Source organism: Scatophagus argus, chromosome 8 (assembly GCF_020382885.2).
Source record: "Scatophagus argus isolate fScaArg1 chromosome 8, fScaArg1.pri, whole genome shotgun sequence".
Lineage (NCBI taxonomy): Eukaryota > Metazoa > Chordata > Actinopteri > Scatophagidae > Scatophagus > Scatophagus argus.
The window spans coordinates 4,912,175-4,932,683 of record NC_058500.1 but is presented as its reverse complement, the minus strand read 5'-3'; the positions used below and the strand labels follow the sequence as shown (position 1 = coordinate 4,932,683).

The window sequence follows — 20,509 nt, the reverse complement described above, 5'->3', positions numbered from 1 at the left end:
GTGGAACACCAAGACCTTTTCTGACCTTTCCACCATCTCAAGCTAAGAATCATACTTATCAGACTGGAACCGTTTGTGAAAGTGCACACAGAGAGATTCCAGCTAACTGGCTCCTTAATCTCAGGGCACAGTACACAAAATCAAACAATTGCAACTGTATTGATTGAGTTTGTACTCTAAAAAAGCAAGCCACACTAAACACAGTTACTCACTCTGTGCAGCACGCAGCACAACTAGGTTGCGCAGAACCCAGGCGGTGCTAAGAATTCATAAATTAGGCTCAGGAGACCTCCTTAACTCCATCTTCTGTGTCTTTGAGGCACGGAGAATCTGACAATAAATTACACTCGGAGGAATGAGGGAACCAGTGCAGACTGTTTCGGGATTCTGGTTCTGGATTTGCATACATCTAAACCCCGTTTTGACACCAGGCAATGGTGTTTATTACGCACATGACACTGGCAGAGACATCAGTGAAATAACCACCACCACAGAAGAGGGGGGGATTCCATGACAGAACAGCATTCAGTAGAAACTATATGATCCTGATTTTAAAGATTCATTGTCATTGCTCACAAGGGAAAGCTGTAGATTAGCAAGTAACCCACGCATGTATTACCCTGTCAATATCTCTCACTGCCTCATTTAAAATGAAGGTCGTCGTTAGGGCAGCCTGTAACTTTAGTGTGGTTGTAATACATGGTAACCAACCTGCAGCAGTAATGAGATACTACAGCCCAGTATTGATTCATATCTAGGCTATCTTTCATCACACACAGAGGAATTTCAGTGCTTCTACCCAGAGCGCCACAATTTCTCCCTTTGAGTTTCTTATCTTAAAAAAAAAAAAAAACAGTAGGTGGTGCAGACACCATATGGGACTAACTGGGCAGATTTTTTGCCCTCGAGGCTATTGCCAGACAATGCAGCACAAGTGTTTGCGAAATGAAAGACATGCTGCTTTAGCCTCCACTGCTGCAAGGCTGTCCTACTGTCTTATTCTTTTCATGCTCCCCATCACGCATAAGAAAATGAGTGTACAAAAGGGTCCTGCATGAGAGGGAGCTTTTCCTCAGCATGTCCATCCACTCACGGTGACCGAGTTCCTGCCTTAGGAAACGAACAACAGCAGTAAAACACATGCAGGAGAGCTGCGGGGTGACATGATATAGAGTTCCAGTAAAATATTAGAAAGAACATTTTGTCATTTTTCACCAGGCATAGACAGAAATACTCTATCAGCAAATAACATGCTCAGGGTATACACCACAGGAATTCACTGTGTCATAACGCCACAGCATCAGTCATCATGAACTGAGAAAACAATACTGCCTTTCAAAAAACTAATTATTTATATATTATCTATATATAATCTCTGCCATTTTCCAGAGATTAACTGAGCCAGAATCAAATCATTCTGTTTTTTCTGTCACAAAATTGAGATATTGCTTTCTTATGTGGATACAACAAAAAGCATGTGATGGACTCCTGGATACTCTTTGCTCCGACTGTATCATGATGGTATGATGGTATCATGGTGTCTAATATTATCAACCCACATTACCCCCCCAGTTCAATTGAATCTTCTCACCAGCAGACAATCCGTAACTCAGGCTTGCCTCATTAATTGCTTTACAGCCATTGACTGGAGACCGTGACAAGAGATGTTGCGACATTTACAGGTAATGGATTATCTATATCTATCAGCCTTGTGTGGCCCGCTCAAGGAGACAATAATGCTGCAGGATTATTACACAGACACCACAGACAGGTTTGATCACATTATAGCAAGCGTGATCACAAGAACAAGAAGTAAAGGTTGGTGCATCATTTAAAGTCAGACATCACTATGTTCATATCACACCAATTAGGCATGATTGAACTAATAATGTAACTGCTCCTCGCTCTATAGCATTTTCTGTGTACTAATGATCTCATGATTGGAGCTCTTTTCTGCGAAAGGCGACAGTTTGATGAGTCCTGTTAATTAGTTGACTTGGCAGGGGTTTGCATAGTTGCACTGCACTGTAGAGAAACAGAATCACCCAAAATTTTTTGGACGGCAGCCGATGCAGCATGAGAAAGTTTTATTCAAAGAAGGAGACAATGCATATTAGTTTTGCGCAGATATTAGTCATGCAAATCCCATTGAAATTAAAGTGTAAAACAAGTGTGATGAGTAATCCCGTGCAAACATTTACAGTATTCAAAACTCTAAAACAATTTAATATGCTTTGAGTCATCAAAGGCATGAATTGGCCTACCTAGAGCATAACACAATTGTAATATATTTTAGAAACTCATAACTCGGCTCTCACGGATAAACAGAGGCTTTTAAATGAACCAGAAAAAGTCACTCTGGAGCTGACCTTACAGTAGAATGTGTGAGCGTTCAGAATATTTCATGTGCCATGTGTTAACAGCGTGAGGAAAAAACATGTTGGTTCATAGTTTTTGCTCATTGACAACACACCTACACAGCAGAGGGATAATCAATCACACATTGCGGGCTGAAGGTTGGAGCCCCTTTGTCACTGTGCAGGTCCAAGCTGGAGGGGACAGACTGCTGGGACAAAGTCTTACATCTTAACATTACACTGCAGATATTGTGCCATAAAAGTCTGCATGGGACAGAAAGACACTATGAGTGGACGTCGTGTTACCATTACCAGCCTGCACCGCAGTGCACGGAGCCAAGCATGTCCAGGGGATGAATATTGACAGGGGGGCAGGAAAAAAAAGTGAATGAGCGAAATGGCTGTAGCACTAATCGATAGTCATCGTACTGTGGTCATACATGAGGAATTCCCCCACTGCACACCACAGGACTCACACAGTCTCCTCATATGGACCACACATAAACACACGCTCACTCACTGATGTGAATCTGAGGAAAACTAAGTATATATTTATATATATTTTTTTTTAAAAAGAAACATAAAAACACACACATACCAGCTCCGTGGTCATGTTTTGTTGAGTTGTGGCAATCATTGTAATCCCCAAGAAGCTGTGCTGCCTCTCGTAGCTTCAAAACCCGCCGAGCAGCAGCTGCACTGTTGTCTTGCGGAGCTTTTTCTGCATGCTCTGCTCCTTTCAAGTTTGTCCTCAGCAGGCTGGTGCTCTCTCCCTCCCTCCCTTCCTCCCTCCCTCTCTCCCTTTTTCCTCTCCCATTCATTCTCCTATTTCCAATGTGCTTATATCGATTGACTCAACATTAATCATGACAGGAGGATGGGCATATAGCTTTACCAGGCGGCTTCAGTTGTTTCAGCATTCAAAACGGAGTGAATTAATAATTATCCATAATTAATTATTATCCCTAGTTTCTGTATGTTTTTTGTTGCTATGATTGAGTACTGATATAATTAGTTCTATTGCTTCACAATAATTGTAAACTCATCATCTAGCTGTGCACGTTATAATGCAGTTATACTTCTTATAGCAATGCTACAGTTTCAAAGGACCTTCGAGACATGCTGGGGACATTTTACACCATACTTCTCCATGTATTATAAAATTGCTGAATAATTACGAAAGAACCCCTTTAAAAGAAAATAACTGGGGTGAATGACTTGGTCAAAATCAAAAGTAGTGTAGCTGGTGATAAATAAAGGTTTCTGATGTTCATTCCAAGCTCTCCTTCAGATGCAAGACACCTTAATATCCCCCAGCCGTAGAACGCGGACGTTGTCGGTTAAACTTCATGTACTACCTCACAGGCTCTCCGTAGCCGTTATTTTTCCATTTAGCTTACACACTCCTAAAAAAAACTTCCTTTTGCAGTATTTATTTTGAAAGTCGTGACCGGAAGTTTAACCCTTTTCTTCTCCTTGTGTGCCGATTTTGGCTCCGTATTTGTTTGTTTCTTTGATTGTTAGCATTAGTAACAATATAATTTTAAGCGCACGTTTATCGTTCGTATTTCATTCAGGTTTCTGCCTGTGTGTACCCGTGCTGTAGCCACTGAAACGACCGCCAACCGTTAGGATTGTTTTATTTTGAAAAACCCTACTCGGAAGTTGCTTTCTTCCCTCTGTCCTGACACCAGCGGGGTGTTCTTCCCTCATTGGCTAGCGGCGAAATTTGAAATGCTAGGCGCTCATTGCAGCTGTGTGGCTGCGGAAGGATGTGGACAAAGATACGACAAACTGCTCTCTAAAGAAAGTAAAGGGGAAAAAAGCACAGCGCTAAACATCACCGCAAGGTTTTTGCTGTCTTCTTTCGCTACTGAAACGGTAGGTAACTGTTGCCCGGTAATATTTGCTAGCTTGGGAGTAACAGAAGTTAACGTTTGGATCTAAAGCCAGACCTGTCGCAACCGCCATGTTATTTTTTTCAGTCATACAGTTGAGTTGACTAAATAGACTGTAGAGTGTAAGTTAGTGAGTTTCCATGCAGTTGTAGTAACTAGCCAGAAGATGAACCAAACGATGTGACAAATGAAGGACAACGTTAACCTAGACGTTTAGGCGAGTTTGTGGTTATAACGGGGCTAATGGATATTTTTATGCATTCTTGTCTTTTCCATTAAACGTAGGGATATGCGGATTTATTGTTTACCAGGTGTCTTCAGTCGCTCTTATCGTATGAGTTAAATGTAATTTATCGCTGTATCTATTTTAAGGGTGTCTTGGTATAGAACATAACACAATGGAGACGGCTGTGCTGAGCCTCCAGAGCTTATATGATAAGCTGAGGATGCAAGTTGACCTCCTCAATGAGAACATTGAACCCAGTGAGTAGTTTATGGTTCTTGGCGTTATCTTTATTAACATTTGAGACACTGTATTCCGTAGTGTCCTGTACAGATGCATGTCACATGTTTACTGCATGTGCATCCTGTTTCCCAGACTTCATCCAGATGGCACAAAACTTTGATGAATGTCGTCGTAAATGGCTATGGACTGAGCAGGAACTGGGATCCTGCAAAGAGGCCCTCACCAAAACAGAGACGGAGAGGGGAGCCTTGGAAGTCAAACTGAAACATGCCCGCAACCAGGTAGACGTGGAGATCCGGCGCAGACAAAAGGCTGAGGCTGACTGTGAGAAGCTGGTATGTTAGGGCAAATGTAGACCCTTGTTTGTGGATGTATTTTTTATTTTCATCCACTGTTATTTTATCTGGTTCAAGGAGTTTCTCAGCTGTGCTCTGCTTGCATTTCTATAATACAGGACCGTCAGATTCAGTTGATCCGGGACCTCTTGACCAGTGAGGCATCCACAAACAGCATCCAGCTGAGTGCAGAGCAGCGCTCAGCTTTGGCCTTCCTGAGCACAAACTCGCAGGCAGCAGCCAACCTGAATACCAGCCGAAGGTAATAAAGTCATGCATGCAGCGATTTATAGTATAGACATGTTTTATAGTTCATTTATAGTTCTGGTTCCTGACCATGCAGAGTTTCTTAGGGGGGGAGGTGGGGCTTCATTTGCATGTGGGGAACATCTCACACTTGATGTAATCCAGAATTGTATTCACAAGCTGACTTGTGGAAGTAAATTTCCACATCCATTCCCATTTCAATCTATTTATCGCATGAATGCACCTCAGAAGTTTACTTGCTATTTAGGTTTTTCTAAAGGATGAGATGACAAATAACACAGTTTGGAAAAAAATGTTCTGGATGAAAGAAAATGTTAATAAATTCTTTATATGGAAAATGCTTCTGAGTGGTTTAACACATTCTGTCCCTCCTGACAGACTGACGACGATAGATGAGTCTGCTTCCATCTTGTCAGATATCAGCTATGACAAAACTGATGACTCACTTGTAAGTGCTTACCTTTTCAGTCTAATGTAGAGTTAAATTAACATCACATGCAGTAAAATCTGCATGTCTGCATCTCCTGTTCAATTTTGAAATCTTCTGCTGGTGTATTTGATCCATGACAGGACTGGGACTCCTCCACCGTGAGGACGGTGCGGCTGAAGAAGCGAGAAAAACGGGTAAGTTAAGTACATGTGCACCTTATGGTCTTTGGACAAAGGACTCCACGTTCAGGTGGAGGTGTGGATCTCATGTCTGCCATCTTGGTTTCAGCGCTCCTCGAGAAATCACGTTGATGGTCCTCCACTCACTGCCAAGCGGTCTCGATCAACAGGCAGAACTTCAGAGGCGGTAGGGTTTTCGCTCAAGTCTGGATACCATTGCTGCCTTTTCATTACTAGTCTATGTGTTGATATTACACATGACCACGATGTCTTCATATATAAACAATAAAAATAAGTGAACCAAAGCTGGTGACATTATTGCAAGCGTGTGACCAACTCGTACGACTTAGTTTGGTGTATGTTGCTGCTCTGAAAGTTTTCTTTTTAATCTATTTGAACAGGGAAATGAGACCCTCGTGACAAAGACCACCGTGACAGTCCCAGTGAATGGAGGACCTGTTGAGGCAGTTTCCACCATTGAGACTGTGCCTTACTGGACTCGCAGCAGGAGAAAGACTGGTAAGACTTTTGTTACGGTGCAGTATTAGACCGTGGGTGGTACACTGGGCCCTATTGTGATGCATTCAAAATAAAAAAAATCAAAACATAATTTCAAAGAGACTGCCTGTTATTGAGTCTGAGTACGCATTAGCAGTGGTTTGACAGAATATTTTTTCATAACTGGAGAATGCTGTGTGACATGCTGGTATCTCCCGTTCAGCTGCCATGGACTGGGACTCTGAATCTGTCAAGTCTGAGGATGTCTTCAAGCAGCCTGGCAACCCTGAGGGGGAGATGAAAATGCAACCCAGCACACCGCAGAGCCAAGGGGGTGTCCGTCATCATGAGTTTGTCTCCAAAACTGTAAGAGTGAAAAGAGTTTCTGTGAGAGAATTGCAAAGTGAATTAATCTGGCTAGAAAAGCATTTTGGGGGGAGGATTGAAGGGCAGGTCTGTTGTCTTCAACTTAATGTTTTTTTTGCTATTAGACCATTAAGTTCATCAGTCTTGGCACTGAAGTTTCCTTGTATGTCATCTATTTCTATGTTTTTTTTCTGTTATGAAACTTTTTTCTTTTATATTGGAAGACTTTTGCTCCTCATGTAGGGCGGCCCTATTTATGCACTGCCATAAACAAAGTGTCGATTCTTGGTTTAGCTGAACATTTATGTAACTGCTGAGCCACAGTTTTGACCATCTTCCCAAATCCTCAAGTTGAATGTTCTTTATAGGTCATTAAGCCTGAATCGTGCGTACCCTGCGGAAAGAGGATCAAGTTTGGCAAGATTTCACTGAAGTGCCGCGACTGCAGGGTGGTCTCGCACCCCGAATGTCGCGAGCGTTGCCCTCTGCCGTGCATCCCCAACCTGTGTGGCACACCGGTCAAAATCGGGGAGGTGTGTGTGAGAACATTTTTCATTACTGACTCCTCTGTTGATGTGCAGGTACACGGATGCAGTTTTCCAGTTATCAGGGTGCTAACAGTTCACTTCATGTCTCACATGTTTACAGGGTGTGCTTGCAGACTATGTCCCTGACACAGCGCCCATGATTCCGTCTCTTGTAGTCCACTGTATCAGCGAGATCGAGCAAAGGGGCCTGCATGAGGTGGGTGGTGTTTTCCTGCAGAAATATGAAAGGTGGCAAAGCGTTGTATCCCAGTAGTTGTGTTTCCCTTAAACTGAGACAGAGCTGCAACTAAGATTTTACAATCTGTTCCTGAGTTTTTGGACTTTGGAAGGCCTCCAAATCTATAGATTTCTCTGACTGTCCTGCTGTCCCTTCCTTCTTTTTGTTTTCTGTTTTGATCCTATTTCACTTTCTTTATCTCCTGAAGCCTGAGGGCATTAATGTCATCCTTCAGCTTTAAACATCAGCAGAGAAAATTTTAGGGGTTTCTCTCTCTCTATCTCTATCTCTCACTCACTCTCTCTCTCTCTGTCTCTCTCTCTCTCTCTCTCTCTCTCTCTCTCTCTATCTATCTATCTATCTATCTATCTCTATCTAGCTAAAGGTTGGACTTGAATTAATTTTTTGACACAAAAAAAATCCCACAAGTTTACAAATATGAAGCGAGAGCCAGCAGACAATTAACTTAGCATAAAGACAGGGCTAACTAGCCTAGCTCTGTCTACAGTTACACCATTTATCACCACCACATCTCTGTAAATAACACACATCTTGTTTAATTTGTACACAAATATAAATATAACCACAATAAGTTGTGGTTTTACAGGGAGTTACATGCAGGAGATCACTGAAGAAAATTAAATGGTAAATGATAAGTATCTGCATTTCTTCCCTCTCAGGCTGGACTGTACCGTCTGTCCGGCGCTGATCGCACGGTGAAGGAGTTGAAGGAGAAGTTTCTCCGAGGCAAAACTGTTCCCGTGCTCAGCAAGGTGGACGATATCCACGCCATCACTGGCCTCCTCAAGGACTTCCTGAGGAACCTCAAGGAGCCTCTGCTCACCTTTGGCCTCAACCGTCCTTTCATGGAGGCAGCCGGTATGTCTGCGACTGGAACATGATGCCTGTGTGGTTGGTAGCTGTTTTAAAATGTGGATGGCTCCAATTAAAAAACAAAAATAGAGAGAAAACTAATGGCACACTAAATAAAAGCAATTTATGGTAGGTATTGAAAGTTTGGGCAACCTCTTAGTTTAACTGTCTTGTTAAATACATGTTTCTATGTTGTCTTTGCAATTTGTGCTGAGCAGTGATGGAAACTGCAGGCGGGAGATTGCCTGGAACTCTCACTTTGTTTCTCTAGTATTTATTTGTCACTGGAGCTAAATGCATTTTCTTTTCAGCCTGTCAATAAATCCACTCAAGCTCCCATTTCTCGCTCTCTGCTGACAAAACTGTTTTCTTTGTTCCCTTTCAGAGGTTTCAGACGACGACAACAGCATAGCTCTGATGTACCAAACCATCAGTGACCTGCCACAGCCAAACAGAGACACGCTGGCATTCTTAGTCCTGCATCTTCAGAGGTGAGAAGCCACTCTCTTCTAAATATGTTACCAGTATTCCTGTTTTGGTTTTGCATATCCCAGTGTAGCTGATTAAAAAGCATTGACTTTAATGCTTTGTATATCCCTGCTACAAATTCAGTGTTGGGATTTGCTGATATTCACGGAAGTCTCTCTGTAACTTATGTTTTTGAATTTTGCTGTATCTTCTAAATTTAATTGAATTAAATTGCTTAAGGCAAACATGTGCTCAGACCTCAAGTGTACCACATTTACTGATTTTCAGTTTATTTAAGGAGAAATATACTTTTAAACAGTGTTATATGATATTTCACATATATAGAGACATAATTCAGTCTCATAAACATTTTTAGAGTTGCTGGCAGTGTGGACACTCGGATGGACATCAGTAATCTGGCTCGAGTGTTTGGTCCGACTATTGTGGGCCATGCAGTTGCCAACCCTGACCCTATGACAATCCTACAGGACACCAAACGACAGCCTAAGGTAGGCCTGAACAATTCATCAGGTTTACAGCATGTTATGTTTCTTCAATGTTTTGTTATATAAAGTAACCGGTGGTAACAGTAAGTGTTTCTTTCTGGGGGCAGCAAACTTGTTGAGCAGCAACTTTGTCAGAAATAAAACGGAGGAGCAGTGAGCTTGTGTTGTTTTGATAAAGAAGCGGGTGAATAACCTTTTCTGATGTGTACGTGCAGCCTGTCGCCTGCAGCTCTTCATCTAACAGCTCGCTGTGGCTGCACTCCCTCGCTCCTTCACATGCAATATTTCAAGCTGATTTACTATCAAACGAGGCCAAAAATTGCTGTGTCGTTTGCTTGCAGATGCATTTCTGATGGTTATCATTTTATTGCATTTCCTGTGGCTGCTTCACAATGAAAGCCATCCTATATTTTATATTAATTTTCTAACTCTAGAATAGTATGAGAGACCAACCTACTAAAACATATGGAAACCACAAAAAAAGTTACATACTAAATAATAACAGTGCACTTCAAAGAATACCATAGACTTTTTTCAAATTCCCTGCTGTCTCGCCCGAGGCATCTACATAACCGGCTCGGCACTGCTGGGATAGGATGAGGCAACGTGGTGAAATATGTACCCCGATCTTTTGCACTTTTACTAATTCTTGTCTGTTCAGGTCGTGGAGCGCCTGTTGGCTCTGCCTGCAGATTACTGGGGCCAGTTTGTGATGGCAGGAAATGAGCAGCCGAACTTGAATCACCTGATCATCGAGAACGCAAACTGCTATGCCACCCCCGAGAGAAGTACGAGCTTTCTAAACTTTGCGTTTAGCCCGGGCAGCGTTTATGAGTGTCGGCACAGCTCTTTGCTATTTGATGTTTCATCTTAATGTTTGTGCTGTTGCAGTGAGTATGCTGGGACCTCTGACCACTCCGGAGCACCAGCTCAATAAAACCCCCTCCTCCAGCTCCTTGTCTCAGCGCATGAAGTCCACCTTGACACCCAGGTAAACACACAAGCACCGTCCTCCGCCTGCACTGCTTTAAATCTGTTTTTACAATCGATGAACTCGTGATTAATTGCCTCTAGAGTGAGTGCTGCGTGCTGCTGATTCAAATGTTCAGGAGAGCTATGAGTATATTTCAGTCCGATTTTAAAGAAAAGCTGATTTCATTTGCGCGTCTTTCATAGAAGTTAATCTTCTGTACAGTATCTCATTATCCTTCAGTGGACTCTGCTTTATTGACTTTGACTCCTAATTCCACTAAATGTCATTATGCACACTCTTTTGTTGCAGATTTGGAAGCAAGAGCAAATCCGTGGTCGACTTTTCTCGCCAAGGAAAATTCTTTGCTTCGCCACTCCTCAAATAATCCAAAGCAGCTAAATTTAACCTTTTGCTAATACTGCAGTAACAGCCAATACATTTTTGCATTTTGTGCTTAACACATAACATGGTACTGCTTTGATATTAGCTACAAATTGCTCCATCTTAAGTCTTCTTACGTATTATCGTTTTAATATTTCACCATGGTTAGAGTTGTATTTTGATTATTTTTATGTGTTTGTAAAATGATTATTTTTGTAATCAAATGGTAGGTTTTTCTATCTATGCACACTTGTCTGTTTAACAAAACCTTCTCATTCACCTCGTAACACATGAAAATGTGCTGCATATTTACTCCTTCATATTAAAAAAAAAAGTGTGCCTAGGTGAACATTTGTACAGGAATATGCAGTTTTATAGTGACCTGCTATTGTGTTTTAATCATTTCTTTTGGCAGTTTTTCAGCTCATGTGTCACTCAGAGGTTGAAAAAACTGATTCTTAGGCATTTCATTCTAGGATGTAATTGGATGTGTGACATTATTTTTTAGTTTCAGTGTTTGTATTTCATTTCTATCAAGTTTTGATTGTCTTCATCCCCCAGTGAATTGTGCAGTAAATGTTAAGCTCTCACACTGTCCTGTCTTTTTCCTACTGTAACTACAGACAGTGGTGCTAAGACCTCAGATCCCATCTTTCTCATTGGCCAGATCTTCTCAGTCGTCACTTGCAAACATGACTGAGTGTGACGCTTTTGGTGACTGGCATTAATCACTTGAAAAAGTGGACGATTCTTTTTGAGAATCTTTAGTGCTGTTGTGTTTTCCGGTAGATCCTGCACTGCCAGTAGAACATTGTTCACTGATTTGTGATGGGTTGTAATCTTTGTCTGATCATTTTTTGCTCCAGTGTTTATTGCTCTGTGTAATGTTTGTTCTGTGGGAGGTGACTTATGAGAAATCTGATGCAAATGGTAATTACTTTGTGCGATTGGCCAGTTCAGTTGCTGTGGCATTGTTAAACTTTTAGGACAACTTCTGTACACAAATACACAAACTGAAATTCATGTAACTTATAAAATACATTTCTAACCTTTGCAAAAATGTCTTGTCTTCTTTGTTTAATGCTGTTTTCTAGCTTCTTGAATATTAATGTTATGAGAATCTATGATCCAGATTAACGCATAATTAAACGTCCTGTCGTAGTCGGTTCTGCTTTGACCTCTGCACTGTATCGTTTTGTAATTTATAACCTAAAAACAGATCTGGAAATACAAAGGCAGCCAGACTGGTTTTTCATTATTTTTTTACATTTTTTTATTTTGTATTCAAATCTCTTCTAATCCGACTGATGGCAGTGCTAGGCATTTAACTTCTGTAGATTTAGTTCACACCTTGAGTACAGCTGAGGTCATATCTCGGTCACCAGTGCACCTAGTTGTTGTGTGAAGGAGTCGTAAACTGCCACAAAGGGTTGTTGAGGATAGCACTGTAAGAGTTATAGGGTGATTTAAGGTAGGCTGAAAAGTTAATAGCTGTTCTGAACAGTTCACATTTGAAGGTGGGGTGAAAGTACCCTTTGTGCATATGAAGTGACAAGAAAAAAGGGGTGGGGGTGGGTAAAATTGAGAGTAAAGTTCTTTCTCAGCTCCACACAACTGGCCAATCACTGAGTAAAGTGGGAATGAATGTCAGATTGTTGATTTCAGATAATTTCAAATTTTCCTTTGGAATCAATAAGGTATCATTAATTGCTGGACATGGCTTTTGGTGAAGCACATTGAAAGCTTCAGTGTCTCTGGTGCAGATGTTCTTGCTCAGAATCATGTCAAAGATCTTACATAAAGACTAGGAATGATGAACTGGAATTTATTTTACATGGTGAGTATAAAAGTGACAGAAAAATACTATAACTACACAGTCCTTTCAAAGTATTCTTCTCAGAAGTTGACTTGAATGTGTATTTTGTTCTTTGTGTGGAAGCAATTAACTGGTACAACATTTGAGGCAACATTCAAACAACAGACATGTAACATCAAAATTTGGGCCACGGCCAGAGAAGGGGAGTGTTCTTAATGTAGGCCTGGAAGGTGGGGTCAGTCCCCCACTTCTTCATGGCCTGCTTCTCCAGGATGGGGATGCCACTGACATAACGTAACAAGAACCAGACGAAGAGGGGCGACACCACGCTCAAGTACTGGGGACCCTTCATCACCGACGAGGCCGAGAGCCAGAGACCCGCCCACTGCAGGATCTCTCCAAAGTAGTTTGGGTGTCTGCTGTAGGCCCATAGTCCACTCTGGATGAACTTCCCCTGGAGGCACAAAAGCAATTTGGACAACACAGTTATTACATTCAGCAAACGGGGCATTAATGCAGTTCAGGGTTGCATAACGTGACGTCTGTTAACTTACAGCATTATCTGGGTCACGCTTGAAAAGCCATTTCTGCTGGTCAGCAATAGCCTCAGCAGCAAAGCCAAGGCCCCATACAGTCCAGCCAATATAGTCCCTCGTTCCTAGAGGCACATCTCGCTTCTCACTGTTCAGCATGAGGGTGGGCAGGAGGGTCATAAATATCCACACAGCTGAGAGAAACAGGAAAAATTAATCATTTCCAACCACACATCTAACTTACTGTAACCAAGAGCTCCTATGTAGAATAAATACATATACAAAGGGCTAAAACTAGACAGTGATTTATACAACGCGACCCTCCCTTAAGTTTAGTGCTGAGCTGGTCAAGGACTACGGCAATGAGAGGAAGGCATTTACATCGCTTCCGAGTACCTTGAATTGTCCAATATACAAAGAAAGTCCCTGGGCTGTCTCTGACATTGTTGAACCTGCGATCATGACCTTCCTTCAAGATCCGCATGAAGAGGAATGTGCCCAGCCTGCAGGGAGAGCACAGTTAACATCCATTCACATTAACTGGAGCATTATTCATTAACCTGACTTTAAGGTTCCACATTCATCAGTTCCTCTTCTGACCTTGCCAAGGACCCTCCATAAACTCTGCTGGTTTGAAAGCCAGGGGATATAATCTTCATTCCTCTGTGGGAGTTTTGCTCAACTACACACTGAGTTTATAACAATGGGGATCCATGCTGCCATACTTACCTGACTCCCCATGTTGTCACCAACCCAGTCTGCACCTTCTGACGGACGTGACTGGCTCCTCCCCAGATCCGACTCAGGTGGGCAAGTAGTATAAATGTGCCAGATCCTGGTAAGAAGAGAGAGAGGCTATACACTCAGGGTGGTTGGGATATGGATAAGGCGGGTGGCTCTAGTTGTTCCAGGGTAAGGCGTGTCCAATAAATCTTTTACCCAGGATACTGTAGACAATTGGTTCCAAAGTTCAAGGGTAAAATATCCAGAAGCACAGCGCACAGGGGAGAACCAGAAGAGGACAAGTAAAAAGAAGTGTCAAGGTGTTTCATTTGTGAAATTTTAAAGAAATCAGACACTGGTGTTGACAGGTAAGATGCACTGTTCTACATATAACAAATGACTTGATGATTTCATTGAAGCCTGCAGGCACCTGATAATTTGAATTCTTTCTTTGACTTTATCTTCGGTTGTATGCTTAACTTTTAATGCTTAATCCCAAACGTAAATCACTTTATTAAAACTCAGTCCGACTGGGTAAAAAGTGAGATTACCAGGGCTGCAACTAAACATTATACTAATGATTATTTTAATATGATTTAATATTCTAAACAAATGGTGAAAAATGTTGATCACCTGCCCAGGGTGACACCCAACCATTGCTTTTTTTTGGTCCAAAACTCAAAGATATCAAGTTTACAAAAGCAAAAGCTGAAAGCTCTCACAGTTACGTAGATGGAACTGGGGAATGGCAGGTCATACTGGCTTAAACATACATACATGCATGCATGCATGCATAACATATACTATCAAAATAGTTGCAGTTACTGTCCACTACTTAATCAATTATTAATTGTTTCGGTGCTAGGAAACAGTAATAAAAAATGAATAGAACCAGAAAATACAGTAATTTTCCTCCACGGAGGAAAAACTTTGTTACTGGGAAGCAGCACAGGTTGTGTTAACTCTTGATTGGGGCCCACAAAAAGCCCCCTTTCACGTTTAAAAAGAGGGTCCCGGGATTCCTCGGTGCGCCCCTGCTGACTCGGGCCCATTGGCTTAAGCTGATTGGATCTGTGCGCCGCTTCCTAAGCTGAAGGAGGAGCTCTGCTCGTTTCACAACAAAGCTCTTTTAGATAACACCGGTTTTATAAGAATGACAGTTGAACAAGAGTGCGGCGTATAAAAGCACGCTATTTTCAAATTAAATAACAGTTGAATTATGGATAAGTAGTCCTTCTACATTCTGTTTTTCCCCACTTAAATGTGACTTTCGATTTTCTGTCGAGTTTACTCCAATTAATTGTGGTGAATAACAAGTCAGGCTGGGAAATAAAAAGAAAAACAGTCAGCACATCATGGCCCGCAAATCAATACCCGCGAAGGGAAACGTTCGTCGGTTTTCCACTTTACCTGCCAAATCATAAAACTTCTCGGTTTTGAAGGCTGCAGCCAGAGCCCAGCCGGCCCACTGGATGCCCACGTCCGTGGCGGCACATTTGATCAAAGTGCTCCCCATGATCAGGTCCTGCAGGTCGGCGAGCTGCACAGAAATCTGATAGTTTGTCATGGGGCCACTCCTCCTACACCCGAAGAAGTAGCAACAATATGGTTAAAGTTCACAGCTGCCATACTACACCTGGGCGTGGCTTGACCGCATGGCACGCTGGGTATCGTAGTTTCTAACAAATTACAAAAATCCACTTGTTGCAACAGGACAAGGCCAGAAATACATACAGAAAGTGAATAAAAATATTTCATCTTCAGACGAAACTTTATTGCTTTTTGCATACTCATTCTGAATTTGATGGCTGCAACACGTTTGAAAAGACTGGGAAAGTTGTGGAAGGCTGGACAGGTAAACTGGCACCAGGTGACAGCATCATGATTGGGTGTCCTCAACAGGCTTGTCGCCCACAAGCAAGGATGAGAGAGGTTCACCACTTTGTGAAAAAATTCATCGCCAAATAGTCCGGCAGCGTAAGAACGACGTTCCTCAATGCATGCCAGCAAGGAATTTAGGGATTTCAGTGTCTACGATACATAATATCATCACATGATTTAATGAAAAGTCCAAAAACCAACATTAAATGTGTGTGACTTCTGACTCCTCCTGTGGCAATTCATAAAACATGACTCGATAAAGGATATTGCTAAATATACAAAGTATAACTTCATCTCCACCAGCTACAATAATACTTTGTTGTACTTTAACTTTAAGTATATTTTGTGAACCTTTGAGTGCATGACTTTTACACACACTGAGACAAATATCTGTGTACTTCTTGCATTACTGCTGAGAGACGTCCAAACGCTCCATAGTCTTGAGACATTGTTTTAATGTGTCCTTTCCTTCCCTTCTTCATCAGGAACAAACACAGTCAGGACAAAGTATGGCTGAGAGCACGAGTCCCAAAGGCAGCTCTGGTGACTTTACCAAAAAAGTCCAAAGACGACTGAGCAGAGGCAAAGAGAAGGTAAGGGTGTGCATGTTTTTGTTTCCCACATTAGCAAGAGAAAAAACTTGTTACCATTTAGTTGCTGTTGCTTTGAGGTATGCGATGTTTCTGCAGGTACTTCAAAAGCTGGGAAAGACCGTGGAGAGCAGAGATGATCAATTTGAAAACTGTCTCAGACAGTATAATGACCAGCAGGTAATCCTCCCACCACCACCCCCCCCCTGGTTAATGAGAACTAAGCATCCATTTCCTTTTTGTTGTGTTTATTGTGGACAATAAAATAGGTTTAAATGCTTGAATTCTTAAGTTTGAGATAAACTCCCACCACTGTCTTGATTGTATGTAAACACTGGGATGATTTATTGAATATACTCAGTGAATCAGACATCATAAAAGTAATAAATCTCCAGGTTACCATTCATTCAAACTTCTTGCCTATTTGCAGGCTGATGGGAACCGAATATACAAGGACCTGAGGAACTACATTAACGCAGTGAGAGGTAAGAATGGTTTTTGTTTTTTAACTCGGAGAAAAACAATAGGTTTCTGTCCTCTGCAGGTCTCATGTAGACGATTCTGCCTTTTGCAGACATGCGTGAAGCTTCAAGACGCCTTTCACAGTCTCTGTTTGATTCTTATGAAACTGACTGGGCTGCAGAGGAAGATTTGGGAGCCATTGTAGAGGTCGGTGCGATCATCGGTGGTAAAAAAACCCCAAAACCCTGAGCTGCTACAGCTCCACTGTAGCACATTCTTTTTGTTGTGAAAGTACAAAAGCAGCAAGATTCACACATTGCCGGGGGACCGAAACCCTTTCCCCCTCCCTCTCCTTATACATAATTAATGCAATTTTTATGCTGCGCCTTTTAATAAGGGGGAAGACCTCCTGTGGAATGACTACGAGGTGAAGCTATTAGACCAGGCCGTACGCACCATGGAGACCTATGTGAGCCAGTTCCCAGACGTCAGGGTAAGACAAGAAGAAACAAGCAAACAGAATACACAGACAGACAAAAGGCCTGAGTACAAAACGCACAAAAACCTACAAAGACACACAAGTAGTTCACACACACACGCACATGCACACACCATATATCATAACACATATTCAATCTGTAGGAGAAAATAGGCAAAAGGGGAAGAAAACTGGTCGACTACGACTCTTCCCTTCACCACCTGGAGGCACTGCAGGCTGCTAAGAAGAGAGATGATGTCAAGATACAGAAGGTGATTAATAATGACATAAATAGCTTTTTTTTTCTTTTTTACTGTGTATTACAGCCTGCATTTGTTCTTAAATGAGCTTTGAGATGAGTTCAATATTTCACAATGCAGGCAGAAGAAGAGATGAATGCTGCCAAAAGGGTCTATCAAGGCATCAACAACGAACTAAAAGAGGAGCTGCCTGCACTTTATGACAGGTTTGACAGACTATTTTCTTATTAGTGTCATGTAATACGTGAGGGCCTTTGCACAGTTTTTACATGATGTTGATATTTTTCATTTTTAGCCGTATTGGATGCTACGTTTCAGTCTTCTCAGCTGTATCAAACTTACGAGTCATCTTCTATAAGGAAATGAGCACGGTATGTGGTGGCTGAGCATCTTAAGTCAGCTGGCATGCAATATATGTTGAGCCGTCCTCTCTTCTTTCAGCTCAATCAAGACCTACAGAATGTGATAAAGGAGCTGCAGGCTCAGCATCCCGACAAGATGTTCGCTGTCAAGGGAATGCAGCGGTAGGTTTTTCATTTGTTTTAATGGTCAGCAGCTCAAAAGAAATGAGAGCCACAAAATGATATCATCTGCTCATGACAGTTCTGCTAAATTTTATAGATCACAAAACCTAAATTGAAAAATGTCCTGACAGCCTAATCCTAAGGTACTGATGCTACCAGAGCTCCAGTATTAACTACCGGTATATTGTTTGTTATATTTTCCTCACTCACTGTCATGGATGCGGTACTGAAAAAGAGTGCTGCTCTCTGACAAACCTTCTATCATTTTGGGATTAATCATTTTAATAAACTGATATCTCTGTTTTGGGATAAAACCAACAAATTCAATTAAGTTTCTAGCTCCCTATCTGATGTTACTCTTGAAAAATATTTCAGGTATGGCTCCCTGAAGAGACGGACTCTGATGTCCCCTAAGGCCTGGAAAGCCAGTTTTTCTGAGTTTCACAGGAGCTATAGTCCTAAAGCTGGCCAGAGGTTTAGTTTCAGGTCCCCAGAGAAGCCTCGCCACAGCACTCTGTCCAGGGAGGGCAGCTCCCGCACAGTCTCCTCGCAGTCGTCTGTCCTGGAGAGCCCCACCTCTGAGGACCTGGACACAGGATCGAGCCACAGCGAGATCCACAGTTCAACCTATGAAGGAGACGCTGCGGCGGGGACGGCTGGAAAAGATTTGGGAGAAGACAGGAATCAGGTGGAAGAGAAGAAGGATGTGGAGGAAGAGGGGTCTGAGCCTAAGCTTCCTGCAGAGTCTGATCATAAGGGAGACGGTGACAAAGCTCCTCCAAGTGACAGCAGCTCTGAACTGAACGACTCCTGTGATTCTGAGAGCTTGGATCTCCAGCTGTCTGCAGCAGATGACAGCCCGCTGCGCATCGAAGAGGACGGAGAAGACGGCTCAGTAGACCTCAAACCTCCGAAACCAAACGGACTGGAGAATGGTGAAGTTTCTGGGCTGAAGGACCTGAGCATCCATCACAAGGTCTGTCATTTGATTAGCAGCACAGTCCCACTTTGTGTGCTTACTGTTGTTTTCTGCCATACATGACTGTCCTCTGATCTTTGTGTGCCATCTAGGAAACTCCTGTGGAAAACCAGACATCTGTGGACTCAAAAAGCACAATGGTTTAAAGTATTGAGACTTTAATGTAAGGCTTGTATGTTTTCCTTGCACATCAATCTTCTCGTTACTTTCTGTTTTGTCTCTGTGTCCAACTGAGCTTTTCACAAATCTGTGTCTGTCCTCGGTTGATTTCAACAGAGAAACACAGAGAAGACTGAAGACAACAGCTGCACAGGAGAAAAGAATGTGGAGACCCTGAAGTGTCCAACTGTGGTCCCATGATGTAGTGTGCATTTACTTGTTGGTGTTAGTTTCCTTATTTATCTTGTATTGAAATCAGTTGTATGTACGGTATGCAGTCAAAGCAAAGCTGAAGGGTAAAGCCATGTTTCATCTGTTATACTGTTACCCCACAGATTCAGATTAAAATCAGATTAGTTATCTTATCTGCCAAATGTTAGCAAACGTTAATGCACTTTACATTATGAGAAAATGTTCCCAGTGAAAACAGTCTGGTTGACTACTGCAGTGGAGCTAAACTCTGCTCTCGTGTTGCCACAGACCAAACGAGTGAACTGCACACAAGTTTTAAAATTTGATTTTATTTCCTTTTGTTTTTAAAGACATTTAGGGATTCACTTTTTTCAACTTCTGTTTTAGTTTGAAATAAATGTAGGTATGTCTCATCTTTTTCACTCTCAAATCTGTTAGTGGAATTTGTTAATTGGATGTTCACTAAGAAGATACTTCATTGTGTAATTCTGAATACGTTTTTGGGTCACGTTTACGCTAATTTGCTTGATTTTAATTATTTGTTTAAGGATGGAAGAATGGAGTCTACAATAATAATAATAATAAAAATGTTTTTTCAGTTGTACTTTTCATCATTTCGTTCACAGACATCCAAAAAGGCAGTCTAATGCGACGGATAGACATAAAAAAACACACAAAGAAATGAATAAAAACTAAAAACATGACAGCAAGTACAAGTGCTGGAAAAATCATTAAAAAAAGGTAAAAAAAAATAAAATAAAAACACAGCAGAAGAAACATACACACGTGTAGAAATATAAAAAAGACTGTGAAGATCTTAAAATTAAACTGTTTTCTCCCATCCCATAATCATAGCACCAACCCACCAGGAAAACACTGTAGGCGTGGTTTTAAATTACGCATCCATTTGTGTATCAGTCTTTGATAAGAAGAAAGTTTCTGGTGGGGCTGGAAACCATTTAGAGCATGTAGGGTTGTTACCCAGCGTCCATTTCCTCCCTCCTCATTGTAGTGAGAGCCACCTTTAACCACTGGGCCTACTTCCCACTTCTCATTTCCTTTTAGCCTATACAGGAGCCAGAGAGCAGGGCTAAAAATCAACACCGGGATCCTGGCTGCCCTCCATGACCTTCTGCCACAGGTGGCTAAA

General features: G+C 41.9%; 3 protein-coding genes across 3 annotated transcripts; 2 read left to right on the top strand and 1 right to left on the bottom strand.

Moving 5' to 3' along the window:
• Nucleotides 1-4,063: 4,063 nt before the first annotated feature.
• racgap1 (Rac GTPase activating protein 1) lies at nucleotides 4,064-11,815 on the top strand. Its single transcript, XM_046396509.1, has 17 exons — nucleotides 4,064-4,238; nucleotides 4,628-4,738; nucleotides 4,854-5,056; nucleotides 5,176-5,318; nucleotides 5,702-5,771; nucleotides 5,894-5,947; nucleotides 6,042-6,119; nucleotides 6,334-6,451; nucleotides 6,654-6,796; nucleotides 7,165-7,329; nucleotides 7,445-7,540; nucleotides 8,242-8,440; nucleotides 8,820-8,925; nucleotides 9,279-9,411; nucleotides 10,070-10,196; nucleotides 10,300-10,399; nucleotides 10,691-11,815. Exons 2-17 carry the CDS (start codon nucleotides 4,654-4,656, stop codon nucleotides 10,764-10,766), a joined length of 1,896 nt encoding a protein of 631 aa, XP_046252465.1. The 5' UTR covers nucleotides 4,064-4,238; nucleotides 4,628-4,653; the 3' UTR covers nucleotides 10,767-11,815.
• A 756-nt stretch (nucleotides 11,816-12,571) lies between these two features.
• On the bottom strand, nucleotides 12,572-15,465 carry si:ch211-210c8.6. The gene is made up of 5 exons (XM_046396511.1): nucleotides 15,245-15,465; nucleotides 13,841-13,946; nucleotides 13,508-13,614; nucleotides 13,133-13,305; nucleotides 12,572-13,032 (listed from the first exon to the last, which is right to left on the bottom strand). The coding sequence occupies exons 1-5, from the start codon at nucleotides 15,399-15,401 to the stop codon at nucleotides 12,754-12,756; spliced, it is 822 nt and encodes a 273-aa protein (XP_046252467.1). The 5' UTR covers nucleotides 15,402-15,465; the 3' UTR covers nucleotides 12,572-12,753.
• Nucleotides 13,607-20,237, top strand: bin2a (bridging integrator 2a). Its single transcript, XM_046396510.1, has 13 exons — nucleotides 13,607-14,202; nucleotides 16,201-16,308; nucleotides 16,405-16,485; nucleotides 16,736-16,790; nucleotides 16,880-16,974; nucleotides 17,165-17,260; nucleotides 17,410-17,517; nucleotides 17,626-17,711; nucleotides 17,801-17,876; nucleotides 17,947-18,029; nucleotides 18,405-19,005; nucleotides 19,101-19,171; nucleotides 19,285-20,237. Exons 2-12 carry the CDS (start codon nucleotides 16,225-16,227, stop codon nucleotides 19,152-19,154), a joined length of 1,419 nt encoding a protein of 472 aa, XP_046252466.1. The 5' UTR covers nucleotides 13,607-14,202; nucleotides 16,201-16,224; the 3' UTR covers nucleotides 19,155-19,171; nucleotides 19,285-20,237.
• Nucleotides 20,238-20,509: the final 272 nt, after the last annotated feature.